General features: G+C 46.3%; 1 protein-coding gene and 1 long non-coding RNA gene across 4 annotated transcripts in view; one reads left to right on the top strand and one right to left on the bottom strand.

Annotated features, from left to right (window-relative positions):
* Positions 1-15258, bottom strand: part of MASP1 (MBL associated serine protease 1) — a 60983-nt gene extending 45725 nt beyond the window's left edge. For both annotated transcript variants that reach the window (XM_042956145.1, XM_042956144.1), the window contains exons 1-2: positions 15192-15258; positions 8354-8585 (exon numbers count right to left, since the gene is read on the bottom strand). In XM_042956145.1, coding sequence (XP_042812079.1) covers positions 8354-8585; positions 15192-15196 — 237 coding nt within the window. In that variant the 5' untranslated portion in view covers positions 15197-15258. The remainder of the gene's footprint in view (positions 1-8353; positions 8586-15191) is intronic.
* Positions 1766-18841, top strand: LOC122230343. 2 transcript variants are annotated; one of them, XR_006207387.1, is made up of 5 exons: positions 1766-1927; positions 10257-10318; positions 14029-14131; positions 14854-15096; positions 15798-18841. It is a non-coding gene; the product is annotated as an uncharacterized LOC122230343 (long non-coding RNA). The 2 variants fall into 2 exon arrangements; XR_006207386.1 differs by having other exon boundaries at positions 15757-18841.
* Positions 18842-19954: the final 1113 nt, after the last annotated feature.

The raw sequence follows: 19954 nt of genomic DNA, 5'->3' as shown, positions 1-19954 counted from the left end.
ACAACCCTTGCCCTGCCTCACCGTGACCCTTTATCCTGCTGCATTGCGTGTCTCTGCCTATCGCCTTACTACGCCCTGTATAATTTATCTATGGATTATGTTCGGTGTGTATTATCTGTCTCCCCTCAGGGCAATATAAGAACCCTGCAGGGGTTACTGTATGTTTTCATTATTGCTGTACCCCAAGCTCTAGTAACTAGTTTTCCCTCTTTGAGCACACCAAAGTAGATTCAAGCTCTGCTGTTCACCGAGGTGGAGCAGAGATCGGTCTGCGCACACACAGGCATGCAGATTTGTGCACCAGGTGCCCCGGCACCCCAGAGCACCCCCGCTTCACACCCATCTGAGTGTGCCTGTGTGCCCTGCCCCGGCATTGGGACCTTCCTTCTGTTTTCCATCCCCCAGAGCCTACGCTGTTTGCCCTTCCTGCATAAAATGAGCGTTTGTCACACTTCTCTGAAGCTCATTTCCACTTCCTGGGTTCTGTGTCCCTAGCATTGGAACCCACTATCTCAGGAGTGGAAGAATACCCCCAGGGACTACAACCGAGATTCATGAGAAACATCTCCCCTCCTCTCGTTTCCTTCAGAGGCCAAGGCCGCCTGTCCACTCCCAGAGAATTAGCAGAGCTGCTGCGGTAGCTGGGGTCAGCCACAGCCTGAAGGTCGAGGGCATGTTCTGAGTAAACACAGAGCACTGCACAGAAATTAGGAGCCCGGGGGTCAGGGGATTCGGGCTTGGAGCAGGGCCATGGGAGGGACTTATCTTGCCATTCCACAGCAGGATGCAGACTGACCCTATGAGGCCTGGAGAAGGGAGCACTGGATTGAGAGCTGTAGGCCGTCAGAACTGGGAGGGGTTGGAGACGCCCACAAGTCCTCTTCCCTCACCGGGCAGCTGGGGAAACTGAGGCCCAGAGCAGGGAGCTCACTCATCCAGCATCTCAGCAGGAGTCAGTGGCTGCCTTCTAGGCCAGGGCCCTTTCCTTATGCTCACTAATGGGACACATAGGCCTTTTCCTGCTCTGCCTGCTCTCGCTGCTGGAAACAAATCTAGACATGGGTCCTAAGGTGCCAGCGCTGACGGTCTAGTGAAACGACCTGGAGTTCACTGTTAGGGCTTGTGTACCACACACAGATAAATCAAGCCCTCATCCCTCACAGCTCAGTCTCCATTTCCTGATAGTTTTGTAAAATAGATGTCATCTCCAAGTGAGGATAAAAGAGAAAGTTCTTTAACAGATTCTAGACAATACCAGGACCCTCAAAGTCCTTCTGTTTTACCAAATTTTACTAAATTACCCTGACGGGCAGGGTTGCCTTAGGAGTAATACATAGCCAGGAAGCATACCAAAAGGTCTCTTCTAGGACAAAGCCTGTTCTAACAGAATGACTAAATGGAGAGACAAAATTATGACTTGGGGGTAAGCAGACCAGGGCCTGAAAACTGGCTTTCTGTAAAGACTGGACAAGTCCACCTGGGTTCTTTGCATGATTTCTTTTTCTGTAAAGTAGGTGTAATGATCCCCGCTCTTCCCCCAATAATCAAATGCCGCAATACATGGGGAACAAATGTGTGTTACTGAAAGGTAACTGAAAGGTAACACACAAATGTGTATGACTGAAAGGTAAACACACAGGAGAAATGACCTCTCGCATCTGACCAGTCCTTTCGAAATATTTCCCCATAAGTTGCCTGAAGAAACCGAGGGGCACGAGCAAGGTCATGGGTAGCCAGTTAGTGGTACGGGCAGAGTGGATGAGAAACGCGATGCTCATGCAGCACCTGGCGATACCAGCAGGCACTTTATTATGCACACGGTTGCCATCGTTACTGCTATGACAACATTACTGAGTGAATGCCATACGTGTTGGACAGATGTCATTAAAAATTCTGCCTCGTTTGGCATTTGCGATAAGCCCATGAGGTAGGCATTATATTATCCCCCATTTTGCTGTAAGAGGTGGGTGGAGGCAGGACTCCCCCCCCCCCCCCCCCCCCCCCAGCCCTTGCTCTAAAGCCTGATCTCGGAACCACTGAGTGTGCTTGCCCCTTGCGCTATGAATTCTACTTCCAGCCAACATTTCGTTTAAACCCTCCCACCACCTTCCAGGAAGGTACCATGTCATGATAAACTTCTTTTGGTTGTTGTTGTACTAGCGATAAAACCAGTGCTTAGGGAGATCGAGAAGCTTAGGGAGTTGCGCTGTGAATTCCTATTTATTGTTATTTAGTATTATTCCTATTCCCCAGTCTTTCCTGAACACCTGGAAATGACTGCTCCCTGACTTGTATACTGCCTCACCCCCTTTGTGTTACTTGCACAGCTTTGATGTATTAATTAGATATTTGTCTCGTGACTCGCTATGAAACTGCCAATTCCTGGAGGGCAGATACTGTCTCACTCATCTTCGTGCGCCCTGTCTTTGGTGCAGTGTCCTGCTTACAGTAGGTTTTCAATGGGATTCTTGGACTGTATTCCATAGGCCATGGGGAGTCACTGAAAGATTAGAGAGTGTCACAGTCAAAAAGGTGTTTTAAGAAGATCTCTCTGAGGGCGTCTGGGTGGCTCAGTCAGTTGAGCGTCCTGCTTCGGCTCGGGTCATGATCTCCTGGTTTGTGAGTTCGAGCCCTGTGTCAGGCTCTGTGCTGACAGCTCGGAGCCTGGAGCTTGCTTCAGATTCTGTGTTTCCCTCTCTCTCTGACCCTCCCCCACTTGCACTCTGTCTCTGTCTCTCTCAAAAAAAAATAAACACTAAAAAAATTGTTTTAAAAAAAGATACCTCTGGACACAGGCAGAAGGTGGACTGGATGGGGAAAGACTGACAGCTGGTAGACGTTTAGGAAGCAATTGCAGTAGACGTGGTGAGAGGAATAAGAATTAGAATGGAGGTGCCAACAGTGGGAAGAATGGAGGAAACGCCGAGCGCGTCGAGGACAGAGGGTTAACAGGAGAACACTGGTGAGACGTCACAGGAGCATCTGGCAGATGCCAACTGAGCTATATGTACTCAGTGAGAAAAAGAGAGAGAATAGAAACCAAATGTAGGTTGTTATTGTCTCTTTTTCCAGTGAACAGATGTTGCGAAGTGAACTTGAAGATAGGGTGTGTGACTTTGGTGTTCCCTTGGGGGTTCTGGTTTCTCAGGACCTTTTCCAGTGACCATGGCTCCGGGGACCTTCTCTAGGCACAAGTCACCACTTCATCTGATGCCCAACCAAAGGACCTAATTTGCTGTATTCCTGCGACAAAAGGTTCTTCTGTGCTCTATTGTACTGAAGAGACCAAATAGGATTGACTAGAGACAATGTTGGCCTTCATGGCACTTACTTACATTTACATTATGTTAAAAACCTAAGCACCCACCCGGTGGGACTTCACTGTTAATTTTTTTTGTTAATGTTTATTTATTTTTGAGATAGAGAGAGACAGAGCATGAACGTGGGAGGGTCAGCGAGAGGGAGACACAGAATCTGAAACAGGCTCCAGGCTCTGAGCTGTCAGCACAGAGCCTGACGCGGGGCTCGAACTCATGAACTGTGAGATCGTGACCTGAGCTGAAGTCGGACGCTTAACCGACCAAGCCACCCAGGCGCCCCAATTTTTTTTTTTTTTAAAGAAGAAAAGACTGAGAGTCTTGAGATACAAATTCTCAGTGTGGCCCTGGCCAACGAATGGCCCCTTCCCTAGGCTTCGGTCATGCTGGTCTGGTCGTGGAGTTGAACCATGATTTCTGAGGTCTTAGATGCATAGAATATCCAGGCCGGGGTGGCTTTGGAGACCGTCTGTTTCAACTTGCCTTGTATGAGAAAAGAGGAAGTTGAATCCCCTCTAGAAATACTCACTTGCCCAAGGCTAGTGAGTGGAGAATGACCCCAAGAGTCCAACCCTTCTGACTCCACCACAGCCAGCGTCCGTGCTGTGTCCCGTGCCTGCAGTGCTAACCAGCTGTGACTCATCTGCCTCATCTGTGCACTGCAGGAATCCACACATTGCAGCCACATTCCAAGGAGGCAGATGCTGTCGTGCAGATGTGCACACGCCTCGAAGACCAAGGACTGCGGGAAATCAGGCCAGAGAGGAATTTTCATAAAATGAGAGCATCCGGACCACAGCCTTGGGGTCCTGCTCTTCTTCAAGCCTCTGAACTATGGAGTCAGCAGTTCCATTATTGTTACCCTGATGGGCCTGGGTGGGAAGGACAGTCTGTGTCTGTGAGTTTAGGCTGGGCCAGCAAGGGTCCCTGTGAGCTCGAGGGTGCTTTAAATCTACTCCTAGGCCTGCCAGGGGAATTCAGTCACAGAGTGTAAAAGCCTCAAAATAGGGGATAATGTCCCACCAAAGGGACATCAGGGATATTTAAAGTTGCTTGGGAAAGGACAGTGGTGGCATGGCGTGTTTACAAGTTTTCTCTAAATGACATCCCCCGCGGACGGTAGGCTCTCATTGGAATGCTTATGGCCACAGAACTTGGAGAAGTGGATGTTGTAACATATGATTACCATTTTCTGGCATTATCCTAACTAGGACAATGAGGGTTTGGTGGGGTCATCTGGAAAGTTCTGGTGAGGAGCATTAGGGTTAGAGTCTAGGAATTTAAGAGACTTTAGGGATCATCTCATGTCACCCCATTGTGGAACAGATGAGAAAATAGAACTTTGGAGAGGAATGTTGACTTACCCAGGAGTGACATGGCATGTTCCTGCTTTATTCAGATGGAAGGGAAGGAGCTTCCCTCTCATTCATAGCCAGGAAAGGCACCTTTTCTGGAGGGCAGAGGGAGGGGGGCAGTTAGAAGTGAATGGATTTCAACTGTATGTGGAAGGCTTCTGGGTTTGGAAGTTCAGAGGCCAGAGTACTAGCCTTGTGCCAGAATTTGGAGCTCCCAGTCTCCTCTTCTGTCTGGTGGGGACTAAAGCAGTATTCAAGTCATAAATGCTGACCTTCAGGGTGCTCCAGGAGGATGAGTGAGCTTCAGAGCCACCTTCCACCCACCGGCCACTCTTGTGTTTTCTCTATCGCGCCTCCCAGAAATTTGTTAGATGAAAACTTTCACGGGGCAGAAATGTTTGAAAAACAATAATAACAACAACAGTGGGGGATTAACTGAGTCTCCTGAGGGCCGAGGCAACTTGACATTCTGGGAGTTCATGACTCCAGACAGGAACTCCGCCAGGTGCCTGTGGGCAGGGGCACAGAGCGTGTTGCTATGTTAGCATGAGTTACCAGCCAACGAGGGTGCAACGTCCTGCGAGGGGAGGCCTGCTCAGGTCCCGTGGCCGTTGGAACCTCTGTAGGGAGGCTAATGCTGATGCCCGGGATAACATTCTGGAAGGCAGTCAGCACAAGAAGAGAGATACATCTTGCCCTCCCTGCCCACTACATGAATCCCTTTTTGAATTGGGAAAAGGTGTCTGAACCAGAGACGAGAGGACTGTGGGGCACTTCAGGTAGCAGACTGCTTCCTTGCTATGTCCAGGGGTCACAGTCTTATTCTGGAGTGAAGAGAGTGCTATAACGTTTCCTTCATTCAGGAGTCAGTGGCAGACTGGGGACTAGACCAGGCATTTCCTGGATCCCGGGCAAGCATCCAGGACCATGCTGCCCTTCCAGAGGACCTACCTCCATCTGCCTGGACTTTCTTGAAGGTGTCTCACAGTCCCTGATAGAAACTATCAGTTAGTTTCCCAAGTATTCTTCAGCTAGAAAGGTCAAGCTTTGGGTAGAATACTCCAGGGTCCTTAATTCAGTGTCAGAAGAGGTCTTTGGGTTCTATTGTTGGACTGGAAAAGTGCCTTGTCGTTTTTTTCCCATTACAAAATGCAGCTGATGTCAGCTCCTTAATCTGCCTTGCCAGGAGACTCCATTTATTTGGGACAAAGGAATGAGTTAAATCCTCTGCTGTGTGTTTATTATCTCTATAAAGGAGTCCTAACAAGGTCAAGCTTGGCATCTGTCTGAACAAGAGGAAAACTGGTGAGAAATGATTGCTCAGTGTATATGAATTGAGAGTCAATTCTCCGGGTGGAGGAAGGGGGGTGGATAATGAAAGTAAGTCATTGTTACAGCTAACGAAAAAAATTCTGTAATTTCCACAGTCTTAAGGCCTCAGCTACTAGCAAAAGCAAGTTTTTTTCTTTTTTTCCACTGCAAAAAAATTCTAGATGGTTGACATGTTTGAAAATAAGAAGAAAGCAGTTAGGAAGTTCACATCTAACCTTGTTTAAACCTATGGAACCTACTGTTGTATTAAGCCAATGTTTCGTCATTTTCCTTCTGGTTAAGACCACTTTCTAATGCAAATATTTGAGGATGCCATGGTTTTATGACCAGCATTAGTTGGGGGAATGGCCTGGAAGAGTCTGCCAACCTAATGTCCCCTACCCATAATGCATCTTCTCCTGGAGTCTGGCTATGGGAGAGGCTAGATTACATCCTGGAAGACATAACTAATGTATTTGTCAGAAATTTCAATTTAGGATGATGAACACTTCACGTCTTGCTCAATACTGCCTGCTGGATCCCTGTGACTCTGACCAGTTGGCTCCATTTTTAATTAATTTAGGGAAACTATATGTCAGTCTAGATTGCCAACCCACATCATCTCCTAGAGCATCCAGATCTACCTCTTCTCATTCTTGATCTGTCAATCTTTTATTGTCATTATTCTTTTCCATCTTATGCAATGGCCACTCTTCTAGGCTCACGTCTCTCTGTGAGGGACCAGATCTTTTGTATCTTTAAATTCTCATAGTCCCTAACATAGGACATTCACAGAGGGGCGGCATCACAATGAGCAGTGGTTCTCAAACTAGGAGATGCTGTCCCTCTGGAGATATAGGCAACTTCCAGAGGTGTTTTTGGTTGTCGCAACTGGAGGGGGAGTGCTATTGGCATCTAGTGAGTAGAAACCAGGGATGCTGCTAACAATCCTAAAATTCGCAAAACGGTTTTCCTCAGCAAAGAATGATCTGGCTCAAAATATCCACAGCGCTGAAGCTAAGACACTCTGTCGTAGACCACCAATTTGGGAAAGTTTTTAATCTTAGAAACCTTGCCATAAATGAGATAGTTGGTGGAGACCCAATGTATAAAATAAGCAATACACAACATTTAAAATAAATTTAAACAGGGTGGGGATTCATAGTCCCACTTATCAGCCTCCTCTACCCCCACAGTGGTCTTATAAGCCCCTGCAGTATCCTGGGGCCCAGTGGAGTGTGACCTGAGAGCTGTTCATTTGGTGTAGCCAAAAGAACATGGAAATGAAAGTCACAAGACATGGGTTTGTAAATTGACCCACCGCTTCACCTTCTTGGGTTTGTTTCTTTGCCTGTGAAGTGCCTGTCTTATAGAATTTTTTTTAAAGATTGAATGAGATTTCAAGTATCCATGTACATTGTAAACTCACTGCTTTGCTGTTGTCAAACATTCTGGTTAATACAAGAACTCTTGTTGAATTCCTGGCTGTAGAAAACAGAGACTACGATAAGACTGAAAATATATAAAATCTACTCTGGAGTGATTTGGTGAGAACTTTTCCAGAAAGCCAGAGAGAGCTTAGAAAGTAGATTAGTAGGTCTCCACATCTTTTTGAGCCAGATACAACCTTAATAAACTTGATCTCCCAGACGTACTCCAACCTTTCTCAGCCTTACTTTCAGAGAACAGCTTCCCATCCATGGAATTGTTTGTGGGGTCCCTCTAAAGTTGAGGCAATATTGCTTGGATGCTGTAATCATTTCCTGTTCCTCTTCCACATGATCTTTACATGCACTTCTGATTCTGACCCCCCCAACCTTGCCCACACCCTTTGCAGAGAAAATCTAAACTTCTCAGCATCACATTCAAGACCCTTCAGAATCTCACCCCAATCCAACCGGACCTCACCTCCGACTGTCTGCTACTGTATACCCAGCCTTCCCAAATACCTGATCATTACTTAGGGAAGTAGGCAAGGCTTTCAAATGCCTCAGCTTTGGACATGATTATGGCTGTGTGTCAGTCTGGTTATGCTTACTCTGGGGTCTCTGCCCTTTTCTTGCTGCTTGTAAAGGTGACCTTGGAGCAGAGGTTAGTGGAAACGTTAAGGACTTTGAGAACAGAAAGAAAACAGGGGAGGTTACGTTTGGCTGAGTTACACCTTGCCCGCCTCAGTTTCCCTTGTGGTCCTTTCTAGATCTCCCACTCAGCCTGCACCTAGCATATCATCCCAACCTTCGTTCATCATGTTGTAACTTTGTGTGCCTTCCTCACTGGACTGCTACCCTGGGAGGGAAAACACAGTGTTTAATTCTTCTCTGACTCCCAGTAGAGAACCTGGTGCAGTGAGGGAATATCAGGGGGTCTCACCTTCACATAGTCATATTCACAAAGGTAGGAGGACTCCAAGTTGAAGTGCATGAAGTAAAGCTTGATCCGAAATCCCTCTGGGACAGTGATATTCCAAGTCACCTCTGAATCACTCGGATAGGAGTCTGGATAGCCAGGTGACTGGATCTGACCAAACATATTGTTAAGCTCCACGGTGTGGGCCGAAGCTTTCAACAAGGAGAGGCACAGAGCGTGACAGAGAAGGAGCCACCTGAAAGACATGAATGGATCTACTTACGTTCATGGACACAGGTCCTCACCACTTAACTAAGTCCGCAGCCAGGAGACCACACTGTTGGCAGATCTCTGCCGCTGACGTGTTGTGGGTACTCTTCCCCGCTCTGGGCTTGCCTACCCAGTCTATTCGACAGGGAGATGGTAACTCCATGATTCCTAAAGTTTCTTCTAGCTGTGCTCTTCTGAAGGTTTGTTAACAGTATCCAGCTCTCCTAGAAAGTCCCCTAGTCGCGACTCTGACACGTATCATGTTACTGTTGAAAACTTAAGTTTCATGATTAGGTAAAAGTGGATGTCCTTCCTTCAACTCAGCTTCATTTAAGGATCTTGGACTCTGGATTCAGTTTTGTCAAAAGTGAGTAACAGTGACGTGGTAATGTTGGGAGGAGATTTATGCTCCAGGATGGGATCTTGCAGGACCTCGAACAGATTCGACAAAATCGGTCAAGGTACGCAAAGTTTGGAATTAAGAAAGAGTAAGCAAAACATGTTCCCCCCTTGGGTAAGTGTTCCGATGAAAGGATCAAAACCCTGCAACTTATTTCCAGCTGTAGGAATCAGAGATAATGGACTGTTAAAAAAAATTGCTTCGGGGGCAAGGAAAACCCAGTAAAACTCACAGAACACACCCCAAGTGGCGGAGGCAATGGCGAGGCAGAATGTCCACGGCTAGTCAAAACCCGAATGGTCAATATGCACCACAGCAGGCCTCTAATAGATTGTTCCTCTGCAAGACCCGAGGACCTTGAGCTCAAACACCCCAAACCTGGCTCATGAACGTCTTGCCTAAGTCCTCTTTATTCTGCTTCATATGTCAGGCCATCCGCTTCTCTTCCGTCAATTACATTACACGTTCTTATCTGACCTATTGTTATTGCACCCTAAGTAATCTCCCTGTCCCCCACTTGATACCATTAAGCCCTTTGCTGCTGAAGTTGATTTTCCAAAACACACATGACCATGCGGCTTCACTGTGGCTGTGGTCTCAGGCCTCTGTCCCTGGGATCGTGGACTAGCCTGTTCTGATCTAGGGCTGATCCGTGGGTCCAGCCCCAGCTCGGGGCCAGCTGTGCCCTGCCATGTCATTCTGAAAGCATGCCATGCCTGTCCACGCCTCGGCCCCCTTGCGCGTACCATCCCCATTCTTCGTCTGCTTGTCTTATTTATCTTCCACCACCCAGCTCACAGCTTCCCAGGCTATGGTGCGCTCATCACGCCTCCAGATCCCACAGCTCCCCGTACATGCTTCCTTTCTGCCTGCATCACCCTGGGCTGCTTCAGATGCAGCCCCTGGAGCGACGGATATTTGGGTTCAAATCCCAACTCTTCTACTCACTGGCTGTGAAATACCAGATAAGTCTCTCTGAGCCCCAGTTTCCTCATCTGTTACGTGGGGAGTATGATCTCTAATTATAGGACTCCCATGAGCATTAGAGATGATGTATATAAAGGACCTAGTATACAGCCTGGTATAAAATAGGTGATGGGTGAATAAAATGAATGAATGAATGAATGGATGGATGGATGGATGGATGAAAGTGTGCCTGAGTCTTCTACAGCCTAAGTCAATACTGGGAAATTATACCAGCATCTTTGGATGACAGTAATCCCGCTTTATCTACAACCTTATTTTTTGTGGTTTCAGTTACCCTTGGTCAGACCCAGTTCAGAAGCAAGATGATCCTCCTTTTGACATATTGTCCAAAGGTCAGTAATAACCTAATGCTACATCACAGTGCCTACATCATTTTCCTCATTTCATCTCATCACATAGGCATTTTATCATCTCCATATCCTAAGAAGGATGAGTACAGTACAGTTAAGATATTTTGAGAAAGACTTATATCGGGGCGCCTGGGTGACTCAGTCGGTTGGGCATCCAGCTTCAGCTCAGGTCATGATCTCGCGGCTTGTGAGTTCGAGCCCCGCGTCGGGCTCTGTGCTGGCAGCTCGGAGCCTGGAGCCTGCTCCGGATTCTGTCTCCCTCTCTCTCTGCTCCTCCCCTGTTCACTCTCTCTCTCTCTCTCAAAAATTAATAAACATTAAAAAAATTTTAAAGATACTTTGAGAAATCACATGCAGGTGATTTTATTGCAGTATATTGTAAGTGTTCTATTTTATTATTAGTTACTATTGTTAATCTCTTCTTGTGTCTAATTTTTAAAGTTTATTTATTTTGAGAAAGAGGGAGAGAGAGAGAGAGCAGGAGAGGAGCAGGGAGAGAGAATTCCAAGCAGACTCCCCATTGTCAGCACAGAGCTGGACTAGGTGATGGAACTCACGAACTGTGAGGTCATGACCTGAGCTGAAATCAAGAGTCGATCGCTTAACTGACTGAACCATCCAGGGCCCCTCTTACTGTGCCCAATTTATAAATTAAACCTGATCCTAGGTATGTATATAGAGGAAATACATTGTATTTGCTAGCAGGGTTCCCTGCTATCTGTGGTTTCAGGTATCCAGGGAGGGTCTAGGAACCTATCCTCCAGGCATAAACAGGTACTATTGTAATGATTCCATCATTGCTAATCAGAAAGTTGTTTCTACCAACTCTCCCTCCACAGCACACAGATGCATATATACACATATATGAATTTTTGAAGATGTAACACAAGATAACTGTAAATATAGATTATCTAGCCATCTGAATATTGTATTTACATAAAAGGTAAATAGGTAAATGCAAAAGGCCTAGAAGGATATTAACAGGATATTAACAGTGGTTATCTCTAAAATGGGAATATAAATATTTTAAATGTCATCTTTGTGTATATGAAATGTTCACACTTGTCAGGAAGGAACTTGTACTGTTTTTTCTTTCTTTTAAAAAAATTTTTTTTAATGTTTATTTATGTTTGAGAGACAGAGAGAGACAGAGTGTGAGTGGGGGACGGGCAGAGAGGGAGACACAGAATCTGAAGCAGGCTCCAGGCTCCGAGCTGTCAGCACAAGCCCCATGAAGGGCTCGAACCCACGAACTGTGAGATCATGACCTGAGCAAAGTCGGACGCTTAACCGACTGAGCCACCCAGGCGCCCCGCTGTACTGTTTTTTCAAGAAAAAGAAAATAATGAAGTTATTTAAATTTTTTCCAAGGTCCCTACAATAGTAACATGTGAGATTTCAACAAAGGAAACAAAATGTTTTAATCCAGTTGCCAGTGTCAATATTTTCTAAAAACCAATCTAGGAGGGAGGGCCTCCAAGGCAGAGAGAAGGGAAGGCCTAAGTCTAAGCTCTCCAGTGCACTCACAGGAAAGCGGAGTCCAGAAACTCTATCTTTCAGGGCCCAGGCAGCCCCACATTCAAGCGAGGAAATGTACCGATGCTACCAGGGCGGGGAGTTCTGGTTCAGTTCCGCCTGGGGAGGGGAGGGCACTGGTCTTGGGTCAGAAGAGCTAGATTCAAGTCCAGCCTTTGACTTGATTTCTCTGCCCCATCTTGGGGAAGCCAGGTAATGCCTCAGTTTCCTCATCCCGTAGTGGTAATAACGACTTCCCTTAGGGCTGCTGTCAGAGTAAAGGAGGATTAGAAAGTACTTTGTTAACCGTCCAGCCCTCAGCAAATGTTAGTGATAATTACTCCCATCATGCTGCTTCCCGAAAAGCAGCGGTTAGGAAAGAGCTTTGGCTCCCAAGCTGGACTTTCCTGCAATAGCGACACCCAGATTATGCAAGGCTGAAAGGTCAACTTTCTCCATGCCTGCTTTTTCCAGACCGCATGGAGGAGACTCGGAGCCTCCTAATGCTGGTTTTGTCAAGAGTTGACGGCTGACAGCCCCATTCAGCCTCAAAGGCCCACATGTGGTAGGTAACCAGCCAGTGTGGGAGGAAGGCCTGCAAAGCTTTCTGTTCTATTTTGTTTGCATCTCAAGACAGTTTCAAACATAGGAAACAAATACCTCCTTGCACATAATGGGTTTGAGCATATGCTTGCTTGCTTTAGGGGCTGCTGATCGAAGAACACAAGTGGACGCTTTTGTTTCCCGTGACACTCTCTGAATGTTTTTTGCTTCTTACACACCACGCACTGGCTGTACAATTCCCCACACCTGCGACCTATTCTTGAGCTAATCAAAAAGTTTAGCTACATTTGCTTGAGATGTCAAACATAATACATAAAGCTGGGACTTGATGGACCCCCCTGCACGAGGAGGCTCTCCGGAGTGCACAAAATGCCTGTGTGTGTGTCAATGATCGCGGAAGAAATAGCACTTTCTATCCTCTTTATTCCCTCCCCTCACTTCAACCTACACTGCACCAAAACTTTTTTAAGTAGAAGAGTTGAAAGCTACTGTATAGGTAGATCCCTTGGACAATGCCCTTATTTGACGGATGATGAAAAGGATATCCCAAGAAGTGGTATGTAATGCCCAACAGCAGATGGTGAATTAGCTTCCACAGAAGAAGGGAATCACAAAAGCTAACAGAGGAACCTGCTGGGTCCATGCCCATATCATGCCCAGGCATTTGGCCAAAGCAATTAATCCTGTGAAAAATAATTAAAAAACTCATGGCTTTACGTAGAAATTAAAAGAAAAGATACTAATAACAAAGCCCCTCCCCAACAAATTCTAGTTTAATTGGTCTGGAGTGAGGTCTGGTCATCGGCCCTTTTGAAAGCATCACAGATGATGCTAATGTACAGCTAGAATCAAGAGCTCTTGGTATAGGATAATACACTTGGTTGAGAGTCTGGTGGAATGTAGCAGAAAAAAATCTTGGACTGGGAGTCCAAAGACCCAAGTATGAGTCGGAGCCTTTTCAAGATCATCAGGGTGGCCTCGGGCAAGTTGCTTAACTGCTTTTATCCCCACTTCTCCGTGAATCCTCATCTCATCTAAAATCTGAAGACCAGATGAGACAGGCCTATAAAAGTGCTTCTCAAACTCTGAAGGGCTGTGTCCCCGAGAGGCAAGACCCTTTGGAGACTTCTAACAGAGCACGTCTCCACTGGTCGCCAACTGAATTCTGCTCAGCTACTATTTTTTGAATGCCTAATAGGAAACAGACATTATGCTAGGGGCTGGGCACACTAAGATAAACAGACCTAGATCCTATACCTTAAGGAGCATTCAGTCTTGGACGAGGAGATAGATAATTGAGCGGTGAAATATTACAAAGACGAAAAGAGATGTAGCTCCCAGGAACAGAGACCGTGCAAAGGACAGGATGCTTATGTTGGGGATGTTGGCCAGGGCAGAGGACATCATGTTTGAGCTGTGGCTTGAACAGTCGGGTGCTTCAGGTGGAAAATAAGGAGGAGAGAGGTTCTGCACTAAGGGATGATACAGAACTGTATAAATCAGCCTGTATGTTGGCATGCTGGGGCATTGGCTGGTACAGCAGGATTTGAATAGTGACACATCAGTCAAATTGTCACTCCACGTAGATGAACAGAAATCCTATCTTTTTGCAGGATAAAGGAAAACGAAGTTCGATGGGAAGCTTAACGCTACAATGGATTTTAAAAGAACAGATCGAATGAATCGTAAACACCTGATTATTTCTCTGAACCACAGGTAATCTGAGCCCAAAGAGTTAACACAGTCTGAAGCCCCCCAGCGGCCCCAGACCCAGAAAAGTTGCTAGGTGACTTTGCAGAAGAGAAACAAATAGAAACTCTTTTTCCAATTGAGAAGAAAATCAATGGGAAAAGAGGTGCTCGGGGACTTAACACATCTGCAGGGTGTTTTTCTTTTTCTGTCTTTTTCCCCCCTGTATTTTTAACAGCATTAATGCTTAGAAATAGTAAAAATAATTGCACTGGCTGGGTTTTGAGACTCGCAGAGGAAAACTTAGAAGAAATGCCTGGTAAGAAGGATCAAGTAACTCTTAAGTATAAGCTGAGGAATAGGAAATCTTGAAGAGTTTAAAAACAATTAGAATTTAGAGTCCTAGATTTAGAACGCCAAAGACTCCTTTTTTTTTTCTTTCTTTCTTTTTTTTTTTTTTAATTTGTGGTATCCCTTTAAGAGCCATTCGGTGCAATTCATAGTCTGATTCATACCACCAGCTGCCTCTGATTTCAGTGAGAAATGCAGAAATTTATAAGGAACTGTAAAATGGGGACAGGTTTTTCGTCTTCTAAATTGAGGTTTTGACTGGCAAACTTCTGAAGGTTTAAGAAACCACAGAGCTGAGCTGTGGGAAGCTGGTTTCTTTTCCGGTCCGAACAAATAAACACACAAACACATACCTAACTCACAAAGTGTTGGAAGAGATAAATCAGTGCTCTTTGCAGAGGAGGAAAACAAAAAATCAGCCTTGCGGGCACCGGAGGAAAGTCACATCTGCCAGCAGACAGCACCCTGTGCTGGCAGAGGGGGAAACTGAGCTTCGGCAGTGTCCCGGCAGGATTTGCACAAAGTCTCCTGTTTCGAGCTGGGGTGTCCCCGCCGTCCCAGGACAGCGCCCAGCCCGCATCTCCCTTCTCAAAGCCCCAAGGATTGACAAGAACCCCCTGCAACACCCCCAGGACGCCCAGGTGAGTCTGCCTAGAGACAAGGTCAAACTCTCCAGGGCTGCTTGATACCTGGTTCCTGAAAGGGCACCCGTGCCCACTCCTGCTCTGGCACTCACCTCATTTTCCAGCCTTGGGTGCTCCTAGCTGCCTGGCCTTGGTCCCCCCGGTCTGACTTTCCTGTGAGCTTGTCCCCGGTGTGGTGTCAGCGATGCCTTATCTTTGTTCTGAGGTCCCTGTGTGTCTCTGGAATTGGCTGGCATTCTCCATTCAGGTCACGCCTTCCCCTGCCTGCAACAGATCCCCTCTCCCCCTCTCTCCCTCTGCCTTTTCCTCTCTCTCCTCTCTGTCTCTCCCTCTCTCTCTCTCTCTCTCTCTCTCTCCCTCCTCTCTCTCCCTCTCTCCTCTGACTCTCACTTACACACACTCATAGGAACCTGACAGAACAGAATCTGTCTTCTTCCTGAAAAGATCTGCTCTCCCAGTTCCTTCCTTTATCCTGTGTGGCTGGCGCCAGCTCTTCAGAGAAAATAACTGGGAAGCTCAAAAAGGTATTTGTATCTGTGTGTGTGTGTGTGAGAGAGACAGAAGGGGAGAGAGAGAGAGAGAGAGAATGTGTGTGTGTGTGTGTGTGTGTGTGTGTGTGTGAATGGTGGAGAGGGACAAAGTCTAATTTCTCTTTAGTCTCCCCTGCCAGATGGCTATAGTTTTCTGCTCGTCTTCAGGACACCGGCAAAAAGACACCAGTGAAGCAGAAACAACCCACTAAGAAGGAATTCTGACATCTACACTAGGAAAGAAAAAAGGTCCAAATCCCAAAGCCTCAGACAGCCTGCAAACAGCAACAGATTTTCCTGCGAACAGAGCCACTGGCCAGGAATGGGAGGGAGCCCCAAGTCCTACAGTTGGCTAGTGGTTCTCCTCCACCTAAAAGCAAAACTTGTGCTGTTTACCAGCTCAGTGTGTGGAGATCTAATTCAGCCCAGTGCGGGTCCATCAACAGCAGGAGAGCCCGCACCCTATGGGGATAGAAACACCTGGGCCTGTGTACCAGCCTACACCCTGAGATTGTGGAGAAATGCAGCACCAGATCTAAGTCGAGCTGAATAAGACAGTTACTTCCCCACGACAATGGCAACCAATACTCAATACGGAGAGAGACGTCTGGGCGTGAAAAATAGATTTTGCGGAGAAGCTTTTCTGTGTTAGGAACAGCGCTAAGCATAAGCATGGTCTCAAGTACTCCCGAGGATTTGTAAGGGTCACCCTATTGTACTCATTTTACAGATGAGAAAACTGAGGCTCAGAGAGGTTCTACACCGTGCCAAGATCATCCAGCTCTTTTTTACTCCTTTGCTACTACCGCCAAGAGTTGACATTTGTTGAGCCCTCTGTGTCGGGGACTGTTCTAGTAATGTGTTAATTTCCTTCAATCATCTTTATATCTCGTAGAGTTGGGTAGTAGGCTTAGCCCCATTTTACAGATGAGGAAACCGCCCAGAGAGATTAAGTAGTATACCCAAGATCACACAGAAAGCGACAGGGGACAAATTTGAGACCTTACCCACGGTCTTGCACTGCTCCTCACTCATATATTATAATGTGTCTGGCATTTCAAATACAGCATCCACAGGGAAGCTCGACTCGAGGCATTCTGGAAAGAGCAGTAGGCTCGGAGTCCGAATTTAGCTGTAATCTTTCCTTTCTGTGCGAGCTGACTGTGCACCGTTGGGCCCAATACTTTATTAACATCTCTGATCCTGCTTTGCATCGGGGAAAGGAGGCTTGCTACGAGGCTTCAGGGTGATTATGTTTGTGGAAGTGCTTTGCTAGCTGTCTGGTGGTGTATCTGAGAGAGGGCCCCCCACCCGGTCTAACCCAGGTCACGGACACAGGTACTCTCCACGCTTGGGTACTGCTGCCTTGGCAGATTTGGGGGAACAGGGGTTTGAATCCCCCCCCCTCCCCAGGATTCTTCTTGCCTCCGTTTTCTCTCCAGTTTCTCTATTTTAACACTTTCAAATGTCAGTCTTGCCAGGCCTGGCATTAGTGAGAGGCTGTGGTCGATAATGTGGGTGCAAATATATGAGATGAGAGAATATGTTTGAACTCAGGCACTGTTTTAGCAAAATGTTGCTTTCTGTTTCAGGCAGGGTAGGGGGAAAAAAACGTTTAAAAGTCCCATTAAGAAGCCTCATAGGCTCCTCAGACATCAAATAACTCTCGCAAAACAACATTTTAATGATTTAAGTGTAAATGAATCAGAAACACATGGATTGCATTTCTCTTGGAATACCCCAGGGTTTTTAAACCGAAGGAGAAAGAACTTGGCTCAAAGCACAGTGTGCTATGCAGAGGGCCCTGCCCGTCACAGACATTCCCTCTATTCATGTGGCAGCAGGACTGGCCCTCTCCTAATTTAGGGCACATACAGGAATATGCAATCATTTGTTCTGGGCACAGAGGGAAGAGCTTGGGAGAGAAAGCCATCAGCGTCTCCTTGTAAGTGTCATAGAGCACTTGAGCTTCCCAGAATAATTTCCTGGCCAGATTTTTTCAAGGCTGCCAATGTTCAATGGGAGGCATTTGAAATACGTTCTAAGCCAAAGTTCTGCCAATAGACAGCAGATCTGATATGTGTTTCCCTGGGAGTTCGCCAAGGCTCAGATGGAATCTGCATGAAAACAGGAACTGTGTGTGGCTGGCTCAGTGAATGATCTGGGTGAGATTCAGGGAAGTTTCCCATTAGACTAGAAGACATTGGTGATGTTGTCCTGACCTTTTGATTAAAAAAAAAACAAAAAAAACCTCTCTGAAGTATCATTAACAGACCATGAGAAGTGGGAGGAACACAAGGGAGATTGGTCTGGGAGTAGGCTCGGTGTCAGTAAGCTAACTTGTATGTGACCTTGGGCAGCGACTTTCCCGGCTGGGGGGAGGGAGGGGAGGGTCATCTCTTTGCTCCACTATAAACTCAGGGATTGGACCCCGTCGAGATGATGGAACACATATGAATGTGGATGCGAGAACTGTGGAATAACCCTGCAGTGAAGGTAGTTGCGAGGGGTTGCTCTCATGACCTACGAAGAGAGTCGAGTCTAGAGCGGCCAACTAATCTCGACACTTGCTTTATCTGCGATCATCGCACATGACATTGCTCAGGATTCTGTCGTGGTTATTCAGAAAAATAATTTTTAAGAAGATTCACCTAGGTTTTTAAAAGTTTGACAAAACGCTTAAAATATACATCCAATCAACTAACAGTACCTCATTTAGAATCCTAAAATGTAGAACAACAGAGGTGGGCTCAACAGCCCCAGGTTAGAGTGCAAGACAGGGGTCAGAAATACAGCACTAAGAGGGTAAATGTGACAGCATTCCTACCACTAGAACCGGGCTTGGTTTATATGTTGTACCGAGTATTTATTATATACGACTCCTGAGCCGAGACTTTCTGGAATCCCATGAATGTGCTAGAAAATGTCAAGTATTTGGGCAATGGGATTTTGTTGGCAAAGTCTGAAATCCAGGCTTCCTATAGAATATCTAAGAAACTGGTAAATAGCCCCAAAGATGGCACCTTATAATTATATTTTGGGTTATACAATACATTGACTATGTTGAAAGCCATTGCTTCAGAGCCTATCATATTTTCAGAATAATATTGGGGGGGGGGAATTAAAGAAATACCAATCCCTAAACTTCATCCCAGGAGATTCAAATTCAGTGAATTTGGGGTGGAGAGCCTGAATCTCTAATTTTAAAAGCTCTCCTAGGGGCACCTGGGTGGCTCAGTCAGTTCAGCGGTTGAGCGGCCGACTTCAGCTCAGGTCATGATCTCATGGTTCGTGGGCCCAAGCCCACATGGAGCTTGCTGCTGTCAGCGCAGAGCCTGCTTTGGATTATCTGCCCCCCCCCCCCCGCCCCTCCCTGGCTTGTGTTCTCTCTCAACAATAAATTAAAAAAAACATTAAAAAATAAAAGTCATCATGGCATGTTTTTGCCTATCTGGGTACATACACCATAATGGTACATCTTATCATTGATGGCATTTTATTTTAGTTTTTAGTTTTATATATATATTTTTTAACAATTGTAAATATTTATGCACCCAACATGGGAGGACCCAAACATAAAGCAACTATTAACATAGAGGAAGAAATTGATGACAATACGATATTGGTAGGGGACTTAAACACCCTACTTACAACAATGGACGGATCATCCAAACAGAAATTGATGGCATTTTAGATTTGATGAAGTATCCTTAGCATGTGCCAGATGCTTCCATATACATTATTACATGTAGTAGTCACATATTTTTACAGAGGAAGACACTGAGGCTCAGAGAGACCATGCCAGTAAGAGGACAACTGCCATGTGGAGTCTAGGCCCCCTGACCCCAGATCCAGGACTCTTTCCCTTCACCTGCAGGCTCCCGATCCTGCCTGTGGACTTTGAACACCCATGAGCCATGCTATCACGTGTCTGCAAGAGTTCAGGGAAGGCAAAAAGCGTATCTGTTGAAAAACAAACTATTAGGCTCTGTTATGAGCTGAAGTGTGTCCTTCCTAAATTCGTATGTTGAAGCCCTAACCCCCAGAACCTCGGAATGTGACAATTTGGAGATAGAGACTTGAAGAGGTGATTAAGCTCAAATGGGACCATTGCGGGGGTGGGGGGGGCGATCTTACCGGTAACTGGCATCCTTATGATAAGAGGAGATTAGGACACAGACACCACAGAGGAAAAGACCATGTGAGGACACAGTGAGGATGTGGCTATCTGCAAGCCAAGGAGAGGTGTCTCAAAAGAACACCTTGAGCTTTCACTGGAAAACACCTGCCCACACCTCGGCTTTGAAGTGCTGGTCTCCAAAACT

The sequence above is a fragment of the Panthera leo genome, chromosome C2 (assembly GCF_018350215.1).
Source record: "Panthera leo isolate Ple1 chromosome C2, P.leo_Ple1_pat1.1, whole genome shotgun sequence".
In the NCBI taxonomy this organism is placed as follows: domain Eukaryota; kingdom Metazoa; phylum Chordata; class Mammalia; order Carnivora; family Felidae; genus Panthera; species Panthera leo.
Note: the sequence above shows the minus strand (reverse complement) of the source record. Positions and strands in the feature narration are given on the sequence as shown.